The sequence below is a fragment of the Lissotriton helveticus genome, chromosome 5_1, assembly GCF_964261635.1.
Source record: "Lissotriton helveticus chromosome 5_1, aLisHel1.1, whole genome shotgun sequence".
In the NCBI taxonomy this organism is placed as follows: domain Eukaryota; kingdom Metazoa; phylum Chordata; class Amphibia; order Caudata; family Salamandridae; genus Lissotriton; species Lissotriton helveticus.
The window spans coordinates 18,578,083-18,603,579 of NC_136065.1; the positions used below are offsets into that span (position 1 = coordinate 18,578,083).

Here is a 25,497-nt window from a genome sequence, read left to right on the forward strand (position 1 = left end):
TAGGACATGTCCCTCGAATGTGTGGCATGTCCTGGTAGTGACAAACAGCCTATTTGGTTTCTCACTGCTGTGAGGCTGCCCTCTCATAGGAATGCATTGGGGATTGACTGATATGTGCTTCAGTGGTAATTCCTGATCTGAGCGGGGTAGCGTGATCAAGTTTGGTTGTGTTCAGAATAGGGGTGATAAATGCTGTTTACTGGTGAAAGCAGATTTATTATTACTATTTCAGAAATGCCACTTTTAGAAGTGGGCATTTCTGTGTGCTATGTGTCTTTGTGCCCGACAGTTGTGTGTTGACCGTCTGGTTTTGACGGACGGGGGAGAGGGGATGTGCAGTGGCTCCAGATAGTCTGGATAAGTCGGCACTAGGTTGAATAAGCCTGGTCTGCATTTGGAGTGGTGGGAGGAGTAGCATCTGCACCCGAATAGGGCTGTGCCTGCCTTCCACAATGATAGCTCCGCCCCCTGTGGTATGTCTGGGGCCAAGGCTCACACGAACAATGAAGGTTGTGGTGCACTTGCAAAGTGGCCCCCAGAGCTGGTTTGGACTGGGCTCAGAGTTCTGTGCCAGGGGGCAGAACAAAGACTGTTAGTAGTAAAAATACAGGGGCTGTGACCCCATGAAATGTTGAGCTTAGTTGTAACTTCTTGAACTCGAACTGGAAGAAGATGCTTGTGGGGGGGTGGTGGTGGGGGGGGGGGGGGATTGCTGTGCTTCCAGGGAATCGCCATCTGGACTTTGCCAGTGTGCTGGCCTGAGCCTGCTCCCTGCTCGGGCCCCCAGTCAACTCCCCAGCACGGTGTTGCTTGCCCTGGGTGATTTTTCACTGTGTGTTGTGAGCGCTTGGGTTTCTGCGCTCCCAAGTCTGTTGCCCAAGTGTAGGCTCCTACTGCTGAACAGTGTGTGAAGAGCGCTTCCCCCTTTGGTTGCCCCCACCTCACGCAAAGAATTAAGCTTCCCCCTTTGGTTGCCCCCACCTCACGCAAAGAATTAAGCGCATGTGTAGCGCTTTTCTGAAGCCCAGGCGAGGGGAGAGCTACCTAATTGGGGGAGCACTCCTAACTGACCGGCAAGTGCAGGGGAGTTGCCTGCTCTTCGTGTCCCCAGACGCTGCTTATCCTCCCGAAAGGAGCACTGTGCTCAAGGGAAGAGAGCACCTAGGAGACGCGACGAGACCAGGCAGGCATCGGCTGGATTTCCTAGTACGGCCCCCCTTTGGTGAAGGGGGCAGCGGCCTACACCGTCAGGGGGACCGGGGCTGTCACACAAGATTGACCGTCTCCTGACATGGGCTGCCTGGAATCCCCCTGGCAGGGCCCGCCTTACATTGAGAGGCGTAGCCCTGGGCGCTGAGGACAACGAAGGATTGGAGGGAGCCCACCCCCAGAGAGAAACCAGCCATTTGCCTGGGGGCAGGCAACTCTACACAGGGGAGTCCTAGTCCACTCTACATGTGAACCATGGCACATCTTCGACCCCTGCACCCGAGGGTCCCAATCCTTTCTAAATGTGAACCATGGCACAACTTCCACCCCTGCACTCGAGGGTCCTAATCCACTCTACATGTGAACCATGGCTCATCTTCCACCCCTGCACCTGGGGGTCCAAATCTACTCTACATGTGAACCATGGCACATCTTTCACACCTGCACCCGAGGGTCCATATCCACTCTACATGTGAACCATGGCACATCTTTCACACCGGCACCCAAGGGTCCCAATCCGCTACATGTGAACCATGGCACATCTACCACCCCTGCACCCTAGGGTCCCAATCCACTCTACATGTGAACCATCGCACATCTTCCACCCCTGCACCCGAGGGTCCCAATCCACTCTACATGTGAACCATGGCTCATCTTTCACCCCTGCACCTGGGGGTCAAAATCTACTCTACATGTGAACCATGGCACAACTTCCACCCCTGCACCCGAAGGTGACAATCCACTCTACATGTGAACCATGGCACATCTTCCAACCCTGCACCAGAGGGTCCATATCCACTCTACATGTGAACCATGGCACATCTTTCACACCGGCACCCAAGGGTCCCAATCCGCTACATGTGAATCATGGCACATCTACCACCCCTGCACCCTAGGGTCCCAATCCACTCTACTGGTGAACCATGGAACATCTACCACCCCTGCACCCGAGGGTCCCAATCCACTCTACATGTGAACCATGGCTCATCTTTCACCCCTGCACCTGGGGGTCATAAATCCACTCTACAGGTGAACCATGGAACATCTACCACCCCTGCAACCACTCTACAGGTGAACCATGGCACATATTCCACTAGTGCACCTAAAGGCCCATTCCACTCCACATGTGAACCATGGGACATCTCCACCCCCTCCGGCACCTGAAGAACCAGCAGTACAGTTTACTTTTCTCTTGCTAGTATGAGAATAACTAACAAAGCACACGTTCATGACAGCACCTCACCTGAAGACCGGTCACCACAGATCGCACAGAGCCTCTTGCTAGAAAGCATGCCTCCATGAGGGTGGGAAGGCAGCCCCCTCATTCCAAGTGGCGGTTTCACATCATCAGAGCTACTCACTGTATGATGGCCCGAAAGGTTTACAGTGGAATTAATCTGCAAGGGGAAAAAATGAAAGAGTTACAAACTTGGAAGTGTTCTTGTGTACTGTTCAGCAGCAAGTGGCCATACTCCGTGCTGCTACCCCTCAGACTGTGCTCCATCAGTCATCATTGCACACACCCTCCACCACCAAGAGTAGTCAACAACCAAGCTGTGACTGTCACCAGACATTGAAATACTGTCATCTTACCCTCCCAGCCCCTGCACAACCACCCCAACTGCACACCCCTTTTTCTTCAATTACCTGAGGGCTACTCACAGGTCCATATCCTATGGAGGGGGTGGAGGGCATGCCAGGGGAGCCCAGAGATGAGCTGATGACTGAAAATGGGGACCCCAGGCTCCCCATGGGCGAATTAACAGAGGAGGTCATCGCTGAGCCGATCATGGAGGGATGTAGAGGAGTCGGAGAAGGGGGAGAATGGCAGAATGGACGAGGGTGTGGGGAAGAACTGAGGGACGAACTGTCTGGACTCCTGCAGTCTGTGAAAAGAAAGTAAGGGAGAGAACGGATTAGCATAAAGTAATGCTTTGCTAATTATAGATTACAACAAGATACATTCATTTTACATAGCATTGTACTACAATGGAAGGGTGCAATGTGCGTCTCAGACTAAGAACCATGGAGAAGTGAGCACTCTTTACAAACCATGAAACAATGTTGAAATGTATTATTGGACATTGTAGGAAAGAAATCAATTTTGAGAAGAGGGGAAATCAAGTTACATTTGTAATGTGAAGTTAGTTTCATACACGAAATGTGCTAGAAAGAATCTAGGACCTTCAAGGTTATTGAGAATCTCAGCCGTTGGCTTTTCCACTGTCAAGGAGTGGATCCCCATGAGATTCCTGACGTGCTTTTCTTTCCATCCACCCAGGCAATATATTAGGATCGGTCTCTAACCAAAGTCAGGCCAGGAGATGCTATCCTCTCTGCTGCATACGCAGTGTTCGATCTGATTACTGTTCCTCATATTGGATGAGCTGGTGTTTCTCTGTAGGATTTGCCAAACTCTCCCTCCTGCTAGGCTTAGATCACAAACCCACTCGCTTGTGGTTTTGGAAAAAATTTAAAATGTGACTCCCCATAAGTATTTAGGTCCTAGTTTTTCAGTTTGGGTCGCAGCGCTGGGATTGCCTTTGGCACTGAACTCATTAAAGCCCCAATACACATTTCTTTATGTTGAGAACGCCACAACATGGATTAGCTTCAACCCCCAGGGTGGGAGCTGGACCAACAGATTCCTTACAACAACAGCCTGAGATATTGGATGTGAATACAAAGGCTCCCTGCAACCTCATCAAATGTATGCCTGTCCCTTAGCTCCAAATTAGCTACAGAGAGAATGGCTAGAAACCAGGCGTGTGACATACATTGTGCTGTCCCTAGAGAGTTAACCACCAACAAGGAAAGAAATGACGGCCCACTCATCCAAAGATTCTAAATATGTTTGTGGGGGTCTATTCCTACCCATGTGTGTGCTTTCATTGGCTCCAAGGTGATGGACAGCCACAGAACGTCTTGATCATAACCAATAGGGTCAGCCAGCACAAGGCCTGGAAACTTAAGAAAATTGTAACTTTCATTGTGCTTCAGTGACTTTATGGACAGCTTGTAAAGGGATTCCACAACAAACCACCCACACATTGTGAATTAGGTAGCCACCCCCCCCCCCTTTGTAACAATGGCGTTACAATAAAAAAAGAACTGTAAAATCCAGGTCTTCGGCCTTTGCTTTATTGCCCCTAACACTGCTGCCGCCTGCCCAATTATTGCTCTACTCAAAGCTGGTGAGCACACAATTATTAACCTGAATTTTCTTCTGCATTCCAACTATTTTGAATACACATTGACACCCCTCCCTTTTTATACTGGAAAGATTGTATTTTTATACTTTCAATTGCTAGATAGTTACACTAATTGGTCTTTGAGAAGAAAGCATTACTGCATGTGCCGTAAACACCATGGGTATCAATGCATCACAAAAGCAATCAGTTCAGGAGAGCTCAGAGGCAGACCACCCCAATATCCTGTCTTGCTCTGAGTCCCAAGATTCTCGAACCATAAAGGCTAGTAACCGGGTATCCGAGGCTCACGTGACGAGTGTAAGAAGAATAAACAAATCCTCTCAGTAGTCAGACTGTATTCTCCAGTCTCTCGGGGGCTTCCAGAAGGCCGTTGGCACCGCCCCATCCACAGAGCTGCACAGAAACATGAATGTGCATGCAGTCTCTGGGGTAGAAGGGAAAGCGATAGGGGAGCTTTCTGAACTTTGTGCATTTTTGCCATCTCCCAACACCTATAAGGAGACATTGGAGCCTGTGGGAGCAATGTCCACCATGACTGCTTGTATACTCTCCTCTTAACTACCCTGTGGAAGCCATGGAGTACTTTTGATCTTTGCAATGGCCTAAAATTGTTGTGCAGAGTTAACCTTGCCCTAACTGGATCCTTAATACAGTCTGTAGACAAGCACAATCAATCCATCAAAACTCAACCAGTCACTCTCCATCTGCAGCTATGGGGAGTTTTCCTTCACAGGAACTATACCTGGTTATTTAGGATTATGAAAACAAATTTCTCCCAGAGCACTCCCTGAACAACTGCAGCTCAAGCGATGCAAAATAGAAGGTACATTTTCCCTCAAGTACTCCTGTATGACGGCGAGATTCTCAATAAATCTATTTATACACCGGAGTAAACTTTAGGACAGCAGTGTGTTGAACACTCACCCAGAAGAAAAGGAAACAAGCATTTGCAATAGGTCTCACATTAATTACGTTTGAGCTATTGGCATTGCTAAATATTGCAACACCAATTGCAACAAAAGCATGCCATAATTATGGGGTGCCGTTAGAAGGAAGTTTCAAAAACTGTGTGCATGTTTGTGGGAGCGACGATAGTTGTCAGCTGTGCCAAAAGATAGCACTACCCCTGTGCTTCAATGTCACTTCCCTTCACAAACCTAAAAGGTCGCTGCGTCCAGGAATCGCAGCCTTGGGATGTATTATCGAAGTGCAACCCCCACCCCCCGCTACACACGGTTTTATGGCTTTTGTTGTGAAAATAAACATATTTTTGGCTTACTATTTTAGGACACCCCCCTACTCCCAAAAAGGAAATTAAGAGTTTAGGGGTCTGGCTAGACCCAGCTCTTCACTTTTTGGCACAAGCTCAAAAGGTAGTAGCAACCTGTTTCGCCCTGATGCGAGCCCTTAGGAAAATTATTGAATTGCTTCAGTTCGAAGCAAGGCGGATACTAGTCCAGGCCCTGATTCTAACACGCCTGGACTATGCCAACGCAGTATATTTAGGCGCACCACTGGGGACACTCAGGGTCCTTCAGACGGTACAGAACTGTGCTGCCCGGATGCTTCTAAAGATACCGCGTCGAACTTCCGCTAAACCAGCACTTCAACAACTCCATTGGCTGCCAATACAACAAAGGGTTGAATTCAAGGCGATGACCATTGTTCATAAAGCCCTCCTCAAGATAGGTCCTGGTCTAATCCAACCTCTGTTCCGCCCTTACCAAACCAATAGGACCTTGAGATCTAGTAGTAAGAATCTTCTGACAGTCTCACGAATAAGGAGAATCCGCATGGGCGGCAGACGTTTTTCTGTCCAATCAGCTAAGCTCTGGAATAATCTGCCGGACTCTATTCGGATAGAAGAGAACCACACTAGGTTTAGAAAAATGTTAAAAACCTTCCTATTTCTGTAATCTCTCGGATGATGAATTGGTGCACTGCAGTGCTGGGATGCCTCCGGGTAACCACGCGCTATAGAAATGAGTATTCATTCATGAGGGCAACAATTCCAAGTGGGCACAGAAACTCAAGAAAGTGAGACTATTAAGAAAAGTAGTGGATTCTGCAAAAGCAATGATACCGAAGCAGCAAGTCATCAGAGGTTAGGAATGGTCAAAACAATTTTTTTCACAAACTCACTGCATTAAAAAAAAAAATGCTAACATTGTGAAGACTGCTAAGCTCTACACAACTCTGCTTCGGGAGAAAATCGGAACTTCTGCTGCGATTTAAATATTAATGCAACGAACTGTAAGCGCCGTTTTTTTTCTTCAAACCACTAGCATCTTGCCTTGCAGCACATTTGCTCACCTATTCTGGCCCCTTTTCTATGTTCCCCTTCGTTTTATATCTTGTTGTTGTCAGTAGACACGTTCACTATTTCTCCATCTGTACCTTTTAGAGGCTTACGTATGTCACTGAAAACAGCGTTACCTCAATTACCCTGTTCTTCTCAGACATTGTAAACGACAACAGTTTGGCTTCAAACATAAAACTAAAACGTCACTTGCCAATGGTTAAGCCGGTGTCTGCGTGCTGTCCCTGCTGAATATGTCGGGTGCTTTCTTCGCAGTTACTATAAAACTGAGCGACTATGGTAGAGACTGGACGACTATGGTAGACTGAACCAGCTATGTAAAGCATTCGCAAGGATATGAATTACACTCTACGAGTTGGAGTCATTATTTATTAATTGCCTCCAAATTAACACTTCACAACGATTGCAGTTGAAACGCGGACACTTAGGAAGCTGCCGGTTGGGGGAGGGGGGTTTTGCTGGAGAAAGTCAGCGGAAGTAAAAACAGTAGTTTTTTTATGTAGGCCGAAAGTAAACGAACACACATCTCAACACGCAGTTGAAATGCAGGCATTTACGAAGCTGGGAGGGGGGGGGTGTTGCTCTCTCTTGCTTCGCCTATGACAGTCAGTGACCAGTGTGCTTGGTCAGACGTCTCCCTTACCTCAGACTCCACAGAATCCACACAAACCTCCATGAGAAAGCCATTAACCTCTGAGGCTGACCAGGAGGCGAGCCGTGGTGCGATCCTGACGAGGCTGTCCAGGCGCCGCTCGCAAAAGCGAAAGCGCTAGGGAGCGCGAGAAGAGACGTGCGCGTTCAAAGCGCATATCTTCAAAAGCCGCTCGCTAAAGTTAAAGCGCGAGAAGAGACGCGCGTGTTCACAGTGCATGTCTCCAAAAGCGCGCTGTCACAGCCATTGTCTCCAATGTGTTTTGCAAGCTCGTGCACCTCTCCTGTCCCACATCGCTAAGCTACCCATCAACAATAAGTATCGCTTACGCGAGCATTGCATGGCGCTGCATCGGTAGCGAGACCTAAAAAGAACAGCAGTAAAATTGCCTGACAATTGCTACTTTTGTTAAATATCTATGTACACTGCAGTCCACCTGCCACTTTCCAGCAATCTCAAAGCTATCACGTTTAGGGTTCATAGGTCAACAGACCACAAAATATTGCTGATCTTGATGCCTCTTCAGAGAAGTATAAATGTTTCATTGTGGGCGAAACCCTTCCCTGACCAAGAGAGGACTCGCCCTGTTCAACAAACACATTCAGATCACTTACACACTCCAGTCCAGTTGGATCGAAATACAATCTGCTGCACCCTTAGAGATTCCCACCAGAACAAAATGTAAATTACTACAACACTGGAAAGACACTGATATTACAAATATGAAGTTCAGAGTGAACTCCAAGATGCACAAACTACAGAGTCCAACCTCCTCAAAATCTATTTACTTTGGTCTTATAATTTAGAGAAAACAGCTAATGAGAAGGTGGCAAGCATTGTCATTAGTGATGGGTTTCAAACTGTGATGACTGAGGCACCAAATGGAACTTAATAAATAGCATCTCACCACTGGGGTAGGTCCCGCTGAGGCTCAAAGTCACCGAGTGATCCAACAGCTTTAGCGCTTTCATAATATGTTCTTCATCAACCTCTTCCCTAAGAGTCAATCAACTATCTCCTCATTCATGAAAACACTGAGCACTCCTACCACAAACTCTCCCGTACTCAGAGGGCTACTTGCAGTCTCTCTCAGGAGTGGTCTCAACCCTGTGGATCAACCTTCCTATTGAAATCAGAACTGCATCAACCCTTCTCTCCTTCTGTTGTCTGTTATAAGCACACCTGTTTAGACCGGATCTTAACTACACTTTTTTTCACTGTCAAAGTGGTTCAGTATACATTCCAGATTCGCTCATCTTCCTTCAATCTTCCCATTCTTGTCCCCTGCTCTTCACTTATAATTCCTCCCTTTTCTCCGGTTCCCCAGTTCAACCCCACCTCCGACTCACCCCGTCCCATATCCTTCAACTCCCTACTATAACTTTCCCCATTCCACCAAATGTCCCCCTCCTGCATTAAGCCACCTCATTTATAGTGTCTTCACACCTCCCCTTTGCACTCCTCCACGTTTGCAAATTCTAGTTAACACACAGCATCAACTTTATTTTTACCATGCAAAGCAAACCAATATCGTTGGTGAGCATGCACCAAATAAATATCCGAAATAAATAAACCGCGCCCACTGCCTTTTGACCAAGTTTGTGCTATAGAGATACCATATAGAGACCAACATTTGCCTATAGTTTGAAAGTTTAAAAAGATAAACATGAAGTGTTTTTTCTGAATACAGTACAGACCCCAAAGCTAGATGCCAGAAAAGATAAGGTGCCCCTATACAAGTTCAAAGTGTTCGAGTGGTCTTCCAAACACCCAGTAGTAGTCTCTAGTGCCAGCAGCGTAACTAAGTTAGGTGCTTTCTTTGTCAGTGAAAACACGAAAAAAGAAAAATCACCTCGATCAAAACCCTCAATCATGACCTGAAGCTCTGGAAACAAGATTCATATCTAATATTCACAGAGAAGTAAAATTCCTTCTACTTCCATAAGTGATATTCTCTGACAATCCATGTTGTAGTCTTTTCAGAAAGACAAAAATGAAACTGGGGGACCAAAGTAACACTTTTGCCCAGTATTCACCAGTGTGCCCAAGATCTGCAGTCGCCATTGACAGGAATGCTACCAAGTGTATTGCCTGTTAAAATGCCCGTCAATTAACCAATTGTATTACTGGCCTTAAACGCGTGCCTGCATCTATCTTGATACCATAGAAGAAACTTTCCGTCCCTTAATCAGATTAACAGATTACTGTTTAAAACCCCTATTCAAGGTAATTTAAACTCATCTGCCACTGTCCTCAAGGGTTAAAGGTAAAGGGTGCATGATGACTGTTGAAGTGAGACTTCGACTGTGCCTCCTTAGAAAAGGTAAAGGACTTTCCTCAGTACCATAAGGTCAGACCCAGGACCAACCTCTATATTCATTCATGAAATCCCCTACCATAAAAAATAAAAGCAGAGGGGTGAAACAAAGACCAGCTAAACTCAAATACCACCTTTGGAACAAAGCCCGAAGGGTATAGCTCTCTCTCTAGGGTGACACAAACATGTAAAACAGGCATTGCCAAAGAAAATAGGCCTGGCAGCTAGGAGCAAAGGGTACTTTTTAAACTTTCTTTTTAGCAAACATGCCACATACAAAAAAGAAAAGCTAAGAAACAATTATGCCACCTAAATGTCGCTGCCATATACGTGAAATGAAAACTGTAAATTAAAAATAAACACTACATTACATATTTTGTATTACTAGAAGTGTGGGTGTGCTTTCTAGAAAGAAAGCACATTTAAAATAGAAATCTTTGAGGTTTGATGTACATCACACAAACATTTTAACTGGCGTAAGTAAAACCAGATCAGCTGTAAATTACTGTAAACTGAAAACAGTTTCAAACACAAGGAAGACAAAAAAAAAGTTTAAAAAATGTTTTTAAAACTGAAAGACATACAGGCACAGTACTCAGCTCACTTTTGAAGCATACTAAAGCTACGGCCTACCACCGCCCACTCTGTAAATTAAATGTTCCCAGAGGTGATCACGGAGGGAAGAGAACATTACAAGTGGAGACCTTCCAAATTCTTCATGACCAATAGTGGGGTTTTCAACATTAAGGAGCAACAAGCGAAGTGGCTTGATTCAATTCTTTCAAATAACCAGGCGTTCCAAGCGGGTCTATTCTTGCACCGTCTTCAAAGGAGCCTTGATGACACGTTCTGGAGGCAGAAATCGAGCTGGCAAAGAACAGGTGTACTATTCATTCCGAAAGTGACTGACCAATAAAGATGCCTTTAAAGAACATGTTACTTACATTCAGGAACACTCTGTATGTTAGAGGCGCTATCTAGCAGCAGACGTCCCACCTTTTGTAAATTACCCAGGCCTCCGACAGGATCTGTGAACATTTCAGCAGCGCCTCCCCCACCGGTAGGTCACACGTGCGGATCCACAGACTCCATTCCACTCAAGAAAGGACACGCGGAACCACTCCCGCATTGTGACGTCAGTTCCTTTCTTTCCGTGCCACCAGACTCGGATACAGAGTTACTTCTCATTTCTTTGAGACCATTACCACCATTAAAATGTATATTTTCAGGGTGCAAGGGAAATGTCACCTCCCAAAACGAATAGTTTTCTTATCTGTCGGTGTAGTTTTGCAGCTTGAACATCTTTCTGGATTCACTATGCTGTGCATTATTCCGCGGTCTTGTGGTTGGGTCCGGATTCGTAGTCTTTTCTTTGGTTTTTTTTGTAGCCCAGGTGGGCGTCGGCGTCACACCCCCTTGGGTGTATTTCCGGTGACGTCGGCATGCTTCCTGCGGAAGCTCCCACTCTTCGGGTTCTTTTTTTCCGTGTTTCTTTAGTTTCCGAAGCAAGGGCAATGTTCTATGAAGGTGATATTTTACCGCTTTCGTACTTTTAAGTTCTTATATCTCCTTTTTTTTTTTATATCCACCTCTTCTCTCTCCAGCCTCATCTTTCTGGCGGAGGTGGGTGGGTTCTCTAGTGAATCCAGAAAGATCTTCAAGCTGCAAAACTACACCGACAGGTAAGAAAACTATTCGTTTTGCAGCGTGAATCTTTCTGGATTCACTATGCTGTGCATAGATTTTGTAGCTGTTTCTCATCTCTGTGGCGGCTGGGTGGAAGATGAGCGTTGGGTATTGAATATGTGCTGTAGCACCTTCTGTCCAACTTGAGCTTCCTTGTTCATTTGTATATCCACACAGTAGTGCTTCGTGAACGTGTGCACCGAAGCCCATGTTGCCGCCAGGCATATGTCTTGTATGGGTGTGTTAGCCAGGAAGGCTATTGTAGCGCCCTTCTTCCTAGTGGAGTGGGCACGTGTCCCCTCTGCCAGCTCTTGTCCTGCACGCTTGTGGCAGAGTTGAATTGTCTGTGCGATCCATCGTGCAATGGTCTTTTTGGTTACTGCTTTCCCCATGAAGCTGTTGGCGAATGACACAAAGAACTGTTTTGTCATCCTGTGTCCCTTCGTCCTTACAATGTAGTGCATGACTGCCCTTCTGGCGTCCAGGGTGTGCAGAGCTCGCTCTGCGCTAGTTGTTGGTTTTTGGAAAAAACTCGGTATCTGTATAGACTGGTTCATATGAAATTTGGATACCACCTTCGGCATGAAGTGTGGGTCAGTCCTCATCACAACTCTATCATTGTGTATTTGTATGTAGGGTTCTTGTAGCGTCAGCGCTTGAATCTCGCTTACTCTGCGTAAGGACGTTATTGCAACCAGGAAAGCTGTTTTCATAGTTAGCATCTTTAGGGAGGCCTTGTGAAGTGGTTCAAAGGGCTCTTTCATGAGTTCCGTTAGGACTGTGTTCAAGTTCCATGCAGGTGGCGGCACCCGCTTGGGTGGTGCGATCCTTTTCGCTCCTTCTAGGAATCTCTTCACCACCTGTGATGTGAAGAAACTCCTGCCAGTTTCTCCCCTTGTGTAGGCGACTATCGCTGCCAAGTGAACCCTTAACGAGGATGAGCTAAGGTTCTTCTCCAGCAAGTGTGTCAGGTACTTTAGCACTGTGGAGTCCTTCTTCATTTTAGTGTGAAGTCTTTCTTGTCTGCACCATATTGTGAATCTTTTCCATTTCGCAACGTAGCACTTCCGAGTGCTGGGCCTTCGTGCCTCCCGAAGGACCCTCAGGGTGCTTTCTGGCAGTCTCAAATGTGCGAACTCTATGTCCTCAGGAGCCACGCTACTAGACTCAGGCTCTCTGGCTCTGGATGTAGCACCTCTCCGTTCTGCATGGAGAGTAGGTCTTTCCTCCTGCTGAATCTGTGGGGTGCACACTGTCATCTCCATGATCTGCGAGTACCATGTCTGCCTCGCCCACTGTGGTGCGACCAGTATCAGTGTCATGTTGCTCGCTCTGCACTTGTTCAGCACTCTGTGCATCAGTGGTATCGGGGGAAAGGCGTAAGCAAATGTCCCTGACCAATCTATCCATAGGGCATTCGCCAGTGACCCCTCCTCGTGCTGCCTGGATGCGAAGCTTTGGCATTTTGCATTCTGGCGTGTGGCAAACAGGTCCACCGATGGTGTTCCCCATCTGTCGAACAGGCACCTTGTCTCCTGAGCATTGAGCTCCCACTCGTGGGATGCCGATGTCTGTCTGCTGAGCCAATCTGCTTGTATGTTGTCCTTCCCTGGCAGGTGTATGGCTAGCAGGTCTATCTTGAGAGGGATGGCCCATCTCCATATTTCCTGCGCCAGCGTTGAAAGCGGGGCTGACTGTGTGCCCCCCCCCTGCTTGTTGATGTAAAACATCGCAGTGGTGTTGTCTGTTAGTATCAACACCTTTTGTTTGTACAGTCTTGTTTGAAAGGCTTTCAGTGCAAGGAAGATTGTCTTCAATTCTAGGTAATTGATGTGCTTTGCCGCATCTGTTGGCGTCCACAGTCCCCTCACCTTGAGCTCCTCCATGTGAGCGCCCCATCCCTTCAGGGATGCGTCTGTGGTGATGGTCACTGTTGGCGTTGGGGGCGTTAGATGCTTTCCCCTTGTTATGTTCTCCATGGTCCACCATGCCATCTCCTTCTGCACTGCGTGCGTTACAACCACTAGATCCTCCCAACCGCCTGTAGCTTGTGACCATTGCTCCTGTAGCCATTCTTGAATAGGTCTCATGTGGAGCCGTACATTTGGTACCAGGTGGATGCATGATGCCATCATGCCCATGATCTTGCTCGCCGTCCTCACTGTCCGAGCTTGTTCCTTCCGGTAGAGGCGAGTTTCCTTCACCAGCGCCCTCGCCCTCTTCTCGCTGGGGAACACCTTGCCCTGTAAGGTGTTGATCTGTGCTCCCAGGAAGATATTCACTTGTTCCGGCTCCATTGATGATTTCTTCCAATGGATGGAGAACCCCAGGCTTATGAGCGTGCTTGTCACTGTATGTGCGTGCTGCTTGCATTTCTGGTATGAGTTTGCTTTCACCAGCCAGTCGTCTAGGTAAGGGTATACGTGTATTCCTTGCCTTCGTAGGTGCGCTGCGACTGCTGCGAGGCACTTTGTGAAAACTCTTGGTATTAATTTTAGTCCGAAGGCCAGTGTCGTGAACTGGTAGTGGCTTTCTCCAATGGTGAACCTGAGCATGTGTTTGTGTTTTCTGTTCATTGGGATGTGCAGGTAGGCGTCTTTGAGGTCTATTGTGATCATGAAGTCCCCGATCTGCAATTGTGGGAGCACCTCTTGCAGGGAGGTCATTTTGAATTTTTGCGTTATTATGAATTTGTTCAGGAACCGCAAGTCCAGAATGGGTCTCATTGTCTCGTCTACTCTTGGTACCAGGAAGTACGTTGAGTATATTCCTGTGTTTCTTTCGTTGAAGGGTACCCGTTCTATGGCCTGCTTCCGCAGGAGTTCCTTTGCCTCCCCCTGAAGACACTGCAGCTGCTTGCTTGCTAGTGTTTCTTTTTGGTTTTCTGCTTGTTGGCCTCCCCTCCAACTCTATGCAGTATCCGAATTGGATAATGTTGAGGACCCATTTGTCTGATGTGATTTCTCTCCATTCTCGGAGGTAAAATCTTAATCTTCCTCCCACTGGTGTCATGTGGTCGTAGGTGTCTAGTTTGTCCTGACCCCTCTGTACGTGCTGCCCCCTGGGATCTTTTTTGTGGGCGGGCACATGGAGTTTTTTGAAGTTACTTAGAGGGGTGCTGCTGTCCCCCTCTCCTGTTCTGTCCACGTCCATTTCCTCTCCCACGAAAGGACTGGCCTCTTTGTTGGTACTGCCAGGACTGCTTCTGCTGCCCCTGTTGAGCCTGCGAGTCTGCCTGGTGCGCTTGTTGGAAAGCCTGGTGTGATGTACCTGGCTGGTTTCCACCTCTCCCGCCGGGCCTCCGTGACGGGGTGCCCCTCTTGTTGCCTCTGAACTGCAAAGCTCCCATGGATCTTGCTGTTTCGTTATCTTTCTTTAGTTGACTGAGCTTTTCATCAACTGTTGTTCCGAAAAGCGTGCTGCCGTTGAACGGTGTGTTCAGGATGCTGTGTTGCACCTCCGGTTTAAAACCTGAGATCCTGAGCCAGGCGTGTCTCCTTTCCGTGACACCCATCATCATGAGCCTGCTGGCGGTGTCTGCTCCATCCAGTGCCGTCTTGAGGCAAGAATTTGCCGCGTTTTTTCCCTCTTCAACCAGCTATTCGGCCTTCTGCCTGGCATCCTGGGGCAGGTCCTTCACCAAGTGCCCCAGCTCCTCCATGATCTGGTACATGTGCCTGTTTATCAGGGCGTTGGAATTAGCCATGCGCCAGTGGGTCACGGCATTCCGTTCGATCCTTCTGCCCACCAGATCCATCCTCTTGCCCTCCTTATCCGGTGGTGGACCCGAGGTAGTGGGTACGTTAGCCCTCTTCCTTGCTGTGGCCGTGATAATGGAGTCTGCGGAGACCGTGCCCTGAATGTAGGCTGGGTCCTTTGATGAGTGTTTGTACTTTTTCTCTGTTCTGGGAGTTACTGCCTTGCATGTTGCGGGTTCCCTGAATGCTTCCTTCCCCTGAGCCAAGACGCTGTCGAGCATTGGAAGGTACTGGCTCCTTGTTTGTGTTGGGAGCAATGTCTCTAGAAGGAAGTCTGCTTTCTGCTTCTCTTCGTCGAGCTTGAGCTTGAATGCTGCTGCGGCAGATTTTATCACCGAGTTGTAGGCCCCGATGTCGTCCGGCGGAGAGGGCCTCGAGGGGTATGTGTCGACCGCCTCCTCCGGGCTGTCGGTGTCGACATCTATGTAATCTACCTCCTGTAGGTCAGAGGGTGCCGACTCTGCGTCCGTCCTGCTGTCCTCTTCCTCCCCATAGTTGTAACTATCGTAGGGATTCTCGTACCCTTCTTGGTCGTCGACCACCTAGACGTCCTGGTCTTGTTCCTCGGCGATCTCGTCTTCCTCCTCGACCACCTCCACCACCGGTGGCTTGGTCTTGTGAGGGATCGTGAAGGCTTTCATCTTAGCGTCGAAATCTTTCTTCCGCTGCATGATGTTCTCCATTTCGGCCTCGAGGCGCCTTCTCTTCTTCTCCATCTCGGCCGCGTGTTCCGCGTCGTATGGATCAGCCGTTCTTTTCGGCGGTTGGCTCGGTGCCGTGCTTTTCGGTGTCGAAGCTTTCGACGTCGACCCGGATTTTGGGTCTCTGGTCGTCGTCGTTAGTTTAGGGTCTTTCTCCCTCGGCGTCGATCGATCCTTTTCGGGGACGATTTTCGACGTTTTCTGCTGATCAGCAGCTCTCGGCGCCGGGGACTCCTTCTCGGAGGATCCGCTGGGCCTGTGAGTCGTCGCGGACGCCGTCTTTTTTGGCGTCGGCGCTTTCGGGGTCTTGCCCTCAATTTTTCGAGACTCAGAGTCTCTCGGGTTCTTGGGTGCCGAAGAGTCTCCTACCTTATCAGAAGTCTTCGTGTAATCGGTCTCTACGACCGTGTAGCTGTCGTCTTCGGCGGCAGCGTTGTCTTCTTCCTCGGAGGACATCCCCAGCTCGTAGAGGGACGGAGTCGGGGCCTTCCCTTGCAGGGTGGCGTGCGCTACCCTCTGTCGCTCTCTCACATGAAGGGTCTTCGGGGCGAAGGCGGAGCAGGCGTTGCAGTTCCCGCTTTCGTGATCCACCGGTAGGCAAAGGTTGCATACCGGGTGCTGGTCCTTCTGCGCCTACTTGTGGTGGCAGTTACGGCAGAACTTGAACGGCGTGTTGTCCATCATCGAGCGTCCAGGGCCTCCCTGGTCGCGTGTTCGTCGACGGTCGTCGAGGATCTCGATGAAAAACGCCTTCTCCTTGCTGATTGTTCGTCGATGAAGTCCCCTGGAGTCTTCAGATGACTTCTCCTTGTGTTTTCTGTCTTTTCCTTTCTTCTTTCTCCAAAAATGTCTGGAGCCCAAACGGGAACGATCCAGACCCGACCGCGGAAAAAAAGAATCTGAAGATGGCGCCCAAGAGTGGGAGCTTCCGCAGGAAGCATGCCGACGTCACCGGAAATACACCCAAGGGGGTGTGACGCCGACGCCCACCTGGGCTACAAAAAAAAAAAAACGACTACGAATCCGGACCCAACCATAAGACCGTGGAATAATGCACAGCACAGTGAATCCAGAAAGATTCACGCTGCAAAACACCAGGTTTTAAGCCCTGTAAGGACTGTCGTAACAAATGTGACAGATTCTCATCAGATTTGCCTGGGGGCAAGTCACAACTCTACGGTCTGCAGTGACTGCATGAACCCAAAGGCCATACGAGACCACAAGGCAAAATGCTACATCGCCAAGCACTGGTAGTATCTCCAACAAGACTGGTTCAAGTCGAAAGCGCGGTCCAGTTCAAGATCCAGAAGTTGTAAGATTAGTTTCAGAAGTCGGTCTCCATCTCGAAAAATGGGTAAATTGAAGAAAAAGCACAGGAAATCAAAGCGGGACTAGGATTTTGTAAAGTGAACTGTGACAATTGTGCTGGGGATGCTGGGAGTGTGAAATGAAAGCTGTAGAAGGATAGCAGATTTTCTAACACCCCATTTAAAAAGCCTGCAAACGAAATGGGCAAATATTTCAAATCATCTCAGCAGTGACTAAATCACTTTTTTGAACTTCAAGTGTGGTGATAAAGACTTTAAAGAGCAAAACAAATCAGCGCACTTAACTTGGCGATATACAAATAATATATATTTTGTGAAACTATTTCCACACATCGGTTGCACGCTGTAGAGTTATATCTGTAAAACTGCATGTCAGCGGGAATTTCAAAGGCAAATGTGCAGTTGGTAAATGACAGCACTTTACCACCTGATGCTTTAGTAATTTATGACATGTGAGAGCTTTTAAACATGAACCGAGAAACATTCTTACCCTGCCCTGCCCTCATGGCAAAGATATTAGAGAGCTAAGAAGGAAATTAAGGGTCATGTGTACTGTTTAGGTGGGCTAGATTCATATCTTTTAGAAGCCCACTAGCAAACGACGAACCATAAGGGGCAAAGACGAGAACAGAAACAGATTTAACGGCGACCAAAAGAGTGACCAGGAGGCACAAACTCTAAACGACAGACCTTGTGATTAACATATCTACTCATCAATTCAATCAGGTGGTATGTCAAAATCCTACAGAAGGGTACATCGTAAATCCCTACTTACCATTCTAATCCATGGGAACTTGAAATAGGTTTGTTCAAATGTATGCGAACACTTCGCCTCAGGAATTGCTGTGAAAATATAGTAGGTGATCAACCTTCCAGAAAAGAAAGCACACTAAAAGGTATAAAGTACAAAAGAACGTTCACCGCTCCGTTCAGGAATAAAATATTGGATTCATTTGAGGTGATCATAAAGCAGAAAATTCAAAATCTATACAAAAAGTTAGAAGACCAAACATTCGAATCTCACTAACAAAGAACAAGCAACTATTGACCGAATTGCTAAGTATCACAACATTATTGGCGCAAGGCTGACAAAGGGGGGGGGGGGGGGCGCATGGTGATCGGGGACACTTCCTTTTACAAAAAAAATGTAAACGAACATTTTCTAGACACTCAGACCTATCAAAAACTTGAGCACAATCCTACTATAGAGTTCGTCAAAATATTGAACATTTGGGATACAGCAGGAAACAATGGCACCATCACCGAAGAAAGGCATTTCCTAACAAGATAACCCATGAAGCCTCAGCATTTACATGCTACCCAAAATTCATACAAATCCTACTACACCTCAGTTTAGGCCTACTGTATCTACACGAGGATCTGTTCACAAACCTGTAGGCAAGTATTTGAACCAGTATTTACAACCCAGAGTACAGAACATAACCACCTACATAAAAGACACCACTGAATTAAATAAAAAAAAATGTTTTAAAGTTATTGACCAGGATCTTGACAATAACGCTCTGTTGTGTACGATAGACGTTAAAGCACTATATAAGTCGATTCCTCATGATATTGGGATGGAAGCGGTAGAGTATTTTTTTTGTATTCCTAATTGAACTTTTACACTACAATTTATAAAACCGATATTTCCGTTGGGAGAATGAATTCATCTTACAACTCACTGGCACTTCTATGTCAATTGTGCCGCCCCATGTTATGCGTACCTCTTCTTGCAGAAGTTTGAAATCGATCACATCCTTATCAATGACATCCGAAGAAACACTTTGGTTATCTTTGTTAGGTAAATTGACATCTTTACTTTATGGAAAGGATCAAAGCACAAATTGTTGACAGCCAAAGAAATATATTTAATCAACAATCAGATACAATTTACATTTAACATCAGTAAAGACAAAATAACTTTTTGGGATATAATAATCTCTACGGTCAACAAGCTTGAAACAGATATATACAGGAAGAAAACTGATCACAATTTATTGCCTTTCAACAGCTTTCACCAAAATTCACTTGAAAACCACTCGCAGCTTTTGAGAGTCAAAATAGTTGTATCAAAACCTAATATAATGGAAACGTGTACATCGGATATGGTTGAAAAGTTCAGAAACAGAGGTTATCCGCCTGAAGTGTTGGAAGGATAAAGCATTAGAATGTTCACAAACTAAAATCCAGAAACAACTGTTCACCCCCACAGCAAACAGGATAAAACAAACAGAACGGCCATGGTATCCAGATATTCTACAAAGAGTTTAGAATTCAAGAAAATAATTTTGAAACATTGGCCGATGGTACAAATGGAACCAGACTTCAGAGTTATTTTCTGAGATCCTTCCCTATTGCGTACGAGCGAGTAAAGATCATCAAGGAATTGCTATAGACTAATAAAATCCATGAAGAAAGACCTGATCATAAAGGAACTGTCCCAGGTTTGAACTTCAACAGCTTCATTAATATCAAAGGCAATTTTATTACTCATTCACGTAAGGGTACGAATTCAGACTTCATACTACCGCCAGCTAAGACACGAACATTTTTATATAACTGTTGAGATGCCCAAGTGGCCTGGCAGACTTCGAGAAGACTGACCGTAAAATCAAAAGCAGATTAAACTAACACAAGAGTAACATAAGGACCAAAAATCTGAAATCACTCATAGCCTCTCACTTCTTGGCTCTCAATCACAACATCTGTAAACTACGGCATATGATACTAGTGTCTGTTGATGTCAGGGAAGGCAGAGATAATAGCAAATATCTCCGACATAGGGACTTGTACTGGATCAAAAGATTGGAAGCCCTCATGCCGAACAAACTGAATGACCGCCGTGAGTTTAGTTATTTGTGATCATCCTCGTATAACACATAGTGCCCTTGGTGAACTTGTGATCTGTTATTTTTATGGTTTTAACTCTCCGATTATGGTCAAAGTATATTTCTTACTTAACTTGTTTAGTAGTAGTTCACTTTCAAATAAGATACATGACAATATGCTTGTAGCTGTTACTTCATTAATGACTCCCATTAGAAATGCATATCATAGTCCCAGAAATGGTTACGAAAGCGCGCAGAGCACTTTAATAAGATCCTAGACAACACGTTCACAGCTTCTATCTCACGGACGAATCCAATTTATTTTCTTCAATGTTCCATTTATTTTATCCTTATTTCAACCATGATTTATTCCACAAGTTCATCGCATCTTATTTCATTTTTCATATAAAGACTGCATACATCCCTTGTTTCTCTGATACTGAGGAAATGTCTATCCAGGCCTTTTCCGTAGCATGTGGGATACACTGTCCCAGGCAGCCTTGTTCAAAATTACCCAATGCATTTCGGGCTACTATACAGCTCTTCCTCGGGGGTAGCTGCAAAGTTAAAAACAAACATCAGTGCAAGCAGGAAAGTTCTTTCTTCTCCCCACTGCTTCAGAAGAAAGGTGGCTCCACAGTCTTTCCAGACATCTGTAAGTATGGAGAAAGAGTACCCACAAAACAGGGGTGCACTTCTAGTTCAGTATCTTCTATTCTACTGTGGTACACAGGACAGCCTCAGTGGGGAGGTAAACGCCGCACTAAGTATTGGCAGAAAAATTCAGCAGTTACTTACTCCTCAGTAAAGCCAGGCTGATCAAAGAGTGCACAAGAACTCCCTTCTAATCACCACTTCCAGCACCAACCACTCCTCGTCCCCACCGGGAAACCTCCATTTCCAGACCAGCCCCAGAACGACCCTTTGCGGCACCCTCACCTACAGACCTCCCGAACCACGAATCGTGTTCACCACAACCATCACTGACCTCATCGCACCCCACGCCATCGCCTCCATGGAATACATACTGCTCTGAGACCTTAACTTTCAACTCGACAACTTCAGCGACCCCACCGCCCTCCTAGACAACCTCACCAACATCGGACTGAAAACGCTCGACACCACCACTACCAACAAGGCAGGACACACCCTCAACCCCATCTTCGCAGGAGGGAACATCATCCACTTCAGCCACACCTCGCAGCCCCTAGACGGACCACCTCCGAATATACTTCTTCAATAAAGTCACCGCTCACAAACCTACAGCATGCCCTCCGCAAAGGAATTGGAGCAAGATCACCGAGGAGTACCTTAATTCCACACTCAACCACAATCCCCTCCCACCACGACAGACATCAACTCTGCAGCCAACAACTACACAGATGGATGAAGAGCTGCGCAGACAAGCTCGACCTCCTCCGTAACTCCAACAGAGAGAGCGCCCCATGAAAACCACCTGGTTCACCACTGACCTCCAATAATCCAGACACACATACAGAGGTCTCGAGAAATCATGGAGAAACAGCAAAATCAAGGAAGATCAGACCACCTACAAGAACGCCATGACAGAATACCACCAACACGTCAGATCCAACAAACAGACCTTCACCCAGAACAAAATCCTCACCAACTTCAGCAACGCGATGGAACTCTTCAGCATCATTCAGGAATTCACCAACCCCCCCCCCCTCCCCTCCCCCCCCACTAATGAAGCCTCGGACGTCACACCTTCCCAGGACCTCTGCAGCAAACTCGGTTGCTACTTCCATCTCAAAATCAAGTCCCTCTACGACAACTTAAACGAACAGACACCAGACACGGAAACCACACCTACCTCAAGCAAGGCCAGCCAGCCTACCCTCTTCGCCTGGACCCAGTCACCACAGAAGACACTGCCACGACCATGAAGCGCCTTCACTCTGGAGCCCCACGGACCCCTGCCCACTGCACATCTTCCACAGAGCCGCCGCCAAAGCACCCGAGCTACAAAGCACCATCAATGCCACATTCAAATCCGGCACATTCCCAGACGACTGGAAACGCGCAAAAGTCAAGCCCCTCCTCAATAAGCCCTCTGAAGACCAGGCGGACCTCAGAAGCTACAGACCCACCTCTCTCTTTCCCTTCTTGGCAAAAGTCACCGAGAAGATGGTCAACATCCAGCTAACGAACTTCATCTAAGACAACTCCATCCTCAACTCTTCCCAATCCGGATTCCGCAGCAACCACAGCACCGAGACTGCCCTCCCCAACGCCAGAGACTACATTCACACTCTCCTCGACCACAGCCACCCCGCAGCCCTCATCCTTCTAGACCTCTCTGCAGCCTTCGACACAGTCTCCCACCACACACTCAACACTAGACTCCACAACGCCGGCATACAGGGAACCGCCCTCGACTTGATCCGCTCTTTCTTCACCAGGCAGACCCAAAGAATCAGACTCCCGTCTTTCCTCTCCGAACCCAGAGATCATCCAGCTCATCCTCTCCCTCACAAAGGGACTCAGCTTCCAGGAAGGAATGAAAGACGCTGCATCCTGGATGAGCTGCAGCCGTCTGAAGCTCAACTCGGAGAAGACAGAAGTCCTTGTCCTAGGGCCTGCCCCTCTCAGCCTGGGACAAGACCTGGTGGCCAACCGCCCTCGGCAATCTCCCCCGCCCGACCCCCAATCGCACGGATCATTTGGAACCTCAGCATCATACTCTACTCCTCCCTCACCATGACCCGACAGATAAACGCCATCTCCTCCACGTGTTTCAACACCCTCAGCATCCTTCGCAAGACCTTCAATTGGATCCCTCCCTAAGCAAGAAAGACCGTCACCCAGACACTCATAACAGACTGGTCAACGGAAACGTCCTCTACACCATCATCAACAAATGCCTGCTCTGCAAACACCAGACCATCCAAAAAACGCTGCCAGACTTTTCCCCGGCATCCCGCGACATGAACACTTCACCCAACACATTCGAGACCTCCACCGGCTCCCCGTTGAGAAGAGTAACCTTCAAGCTACTCACTCACGACTACAAATCCTTCCGCAACACCGGACCCCACTACCTCAACCTAAGTCTCATTCCATGTACCCAAGAGAGACCTCCGCTCCGCCAACCTGACCAAAACCCCACGCATTGGCAAAGCATTTTGAAAACCTAATCCTACATCGCAAAAAGAAAAATTGATGGACAGAATGCCGAACAATGTCATACATTCACCCCAGTTCAGAGATCTGGGTCTAAATCCATTGTTTTTTTGCTCACATTGCCATTTCAGTTTGGACCCAGCCGTATGCAAATCAGTCTTGACCCTGCACCCAATGGGAACAGTCCAGCCCGAACTGCCAAGCCAGGTCCTCCCTAAACTGGGGTGGCATGGTGAGCAAAAGAACGATTGATTTAACCCAGATCTCTTGACTGGGGGTGAATGTATGATTTATTCAGCATTCCGTCCATCTGTTTGCGTAGTACTCCTACATCGCGGCAAAGACCTGGAAAGAGCTCTCGCTCAGCATCAAATATTCCCCCACTCTGCAGACCTTCAGGAAGACCCTCAAGACTTGGCCTTTCAGCTGATTCGGAGCTGCAAACCCTACCCAACCTCAGCACCTTGAGGCCCTCACATTTGAGTAGAGCACTTCACAAATCCCTGATTGATTACGTTTGTTTCCAATTTTAGAGGTGCATGCTTCTGGTTTGATATCCATGGAGAGTGCGTACGGAATCCTGGCTGTCTGACCCAACAATGGTAGCGGCTTTTTCACATTGATGTGAAATGGCTTCTGATAAGCCAACTATTTTTAGAGAGGCAAGCATGAATATGCAACAGGGAAGGGCACGCTTTACTCCGTCAAGGGAGCTGTGGATACAGCAAAAAGATCTGGCTATCTCTAACCACATTTCAAGGAGGCAGTCAGGAGAGAAATACATGCAAGTTCGGATATTCAGGAGATTGACAGCCCCAAACAGCGTACACATACATGGGGTTCGTAGGAGCTCTGGTACAGGTGTGCACTAGTACCATCTATACATGTCTAAGACATCATGAATTTACCGGTATTCCATCATATTAAATCCATATGGTGAAATTGTAAAGGCATATCCATCATAACTAGTCCATGGTATATGAATTAATATCCACAGTGTATTTTACAATCCCCGATGCATTTCGCGCTAAAGAGCGCTTCTTCAGGGGGTCTGAAAGTTAAACAGGAATAGGTTGTAAAAATACTGAATTACAGAGCGAAAAAAGCACCGAAAAGCTACAGAGTGAAAATAATCAACATGCTAAAAAGCTACCGTGGATAGCTAGAAGGATAAGTGACAAAAAAAAAAGAAGTGAACCTATAATAAACAATCGTGGAAACCAATAGTTAAATGAGCTCTATTAGAATAGCGAAAGTTTAAAGAAATAACGGATCGACATCAAAGTGAGCGTGAATTAGAATGTGAAATACAAGGTGGTTTATGGAAAAAAGGTTAGGATGTGACGCGTGGTAGACTCCAATGAGAGTGCAGGAAAACCGAGCTTGGAACGGTGATAACATATAAAAGTATCCCTTTTCATACCCAAGTAGTGACTGAGAAGTACACGTGTGGTTAAAAGTGCGCAGATGAATTCTTACCCGTATCATGTGGATAGATAGTGCACCGATCGAAACAGTGGAGCGGTGAAAACCAGGTCTCGGATAACCGCGAACCCGGAAGACGCCGCGCATGCGTGGTGCATGCAGATATGGTGAAAGAAAAGCCAAGCATGAAGGAAAGACTCGCCGAGTCAAAACAAAAGCGAGCTCGGGGGAAACTCGAAAGGGAACCACATCAGAAGACCTAATGGCCCAATTTATTCCCAATAAAATGTGTATAGTGAAACAGAGAAGAAAAAGTGAATACGAAGAACCAAGGGTGCACAGATGAAAAAGTATGTGAAAAAAGTATATAGGTACATAATAGGAAATAATAAAGGTATAAATGACACAAAAATCTGCAGGTAGGAACAATGGGAAAAAAGAACAATGGGAAAAAGCACACTACATATAATGTAGTAACACAATGGTAGTAAACTAACATAAGCAAACAGTATCTTGTTGGTCACAGCTAAAGGAGAAGTCATGTAGCAATATAAGGCCAAATACTAAATGATTTATAGATGGCAACTAAATTCCAGTCTTTCATTCAATCCTTTGGGCTGTGAAGCCTGCAAACGGTATATCCAGAACAGTTCACGTTGTAGTAGTTGTTTGTTATTGTCTTTGTGAGGCTTTTTCTCAACTGTTTCCAAGATCAAAAATCTAATTTGGCTAGCGTTGTGTGACTGTTGTGTGTAGTGAGCAGCTATGTTTGACTTTAGATTCTTGGTAAGAATGTTGCCTCTATGCTCATTCAGTCTGATCTTAATTTTGCGCTCCGTTTTGCCAACATACGGGAGGCCGCATGGGCATTTGATCATGTACACAACGTTGCTTGAGTCACAAGTGGCATTAAC

The 25,497-nt window shown here is 46.9% G+C and overlaps 1 protein-coding gene across 2 annotated transcripts in view; it reads right to left on the reverse strand.

The window, feature by feature from the left end:
• The window catches only part of RXRB (retinoid X receptor beta), a 149,591-nt gene that overhangs the window by 80,102 nt on the left and 43,992 nt on the right, over positions 1-25,497 (reverse strand). Inside the window, exons 2-3 of one of the 2 annotated variants that reach the window (XM_078641599.1) lie at positions 2,857-3,095; positions 2,453-2,606 (exon numbers count right to left, since the gene is read on the reverse strand). In XM_078641599.1, the coding sequence (XP_078497725.1) occupies positions 2,453-2,606; positions 2,857-3,095 (393 nt within the window). The remainder of the gene's footprint in view (positions 1-2,452; positions 2,607-2,856; positions 3,096-25,497) is intronic. The other variant, XM_078641600.1, reaches the window with a different exon arrangement.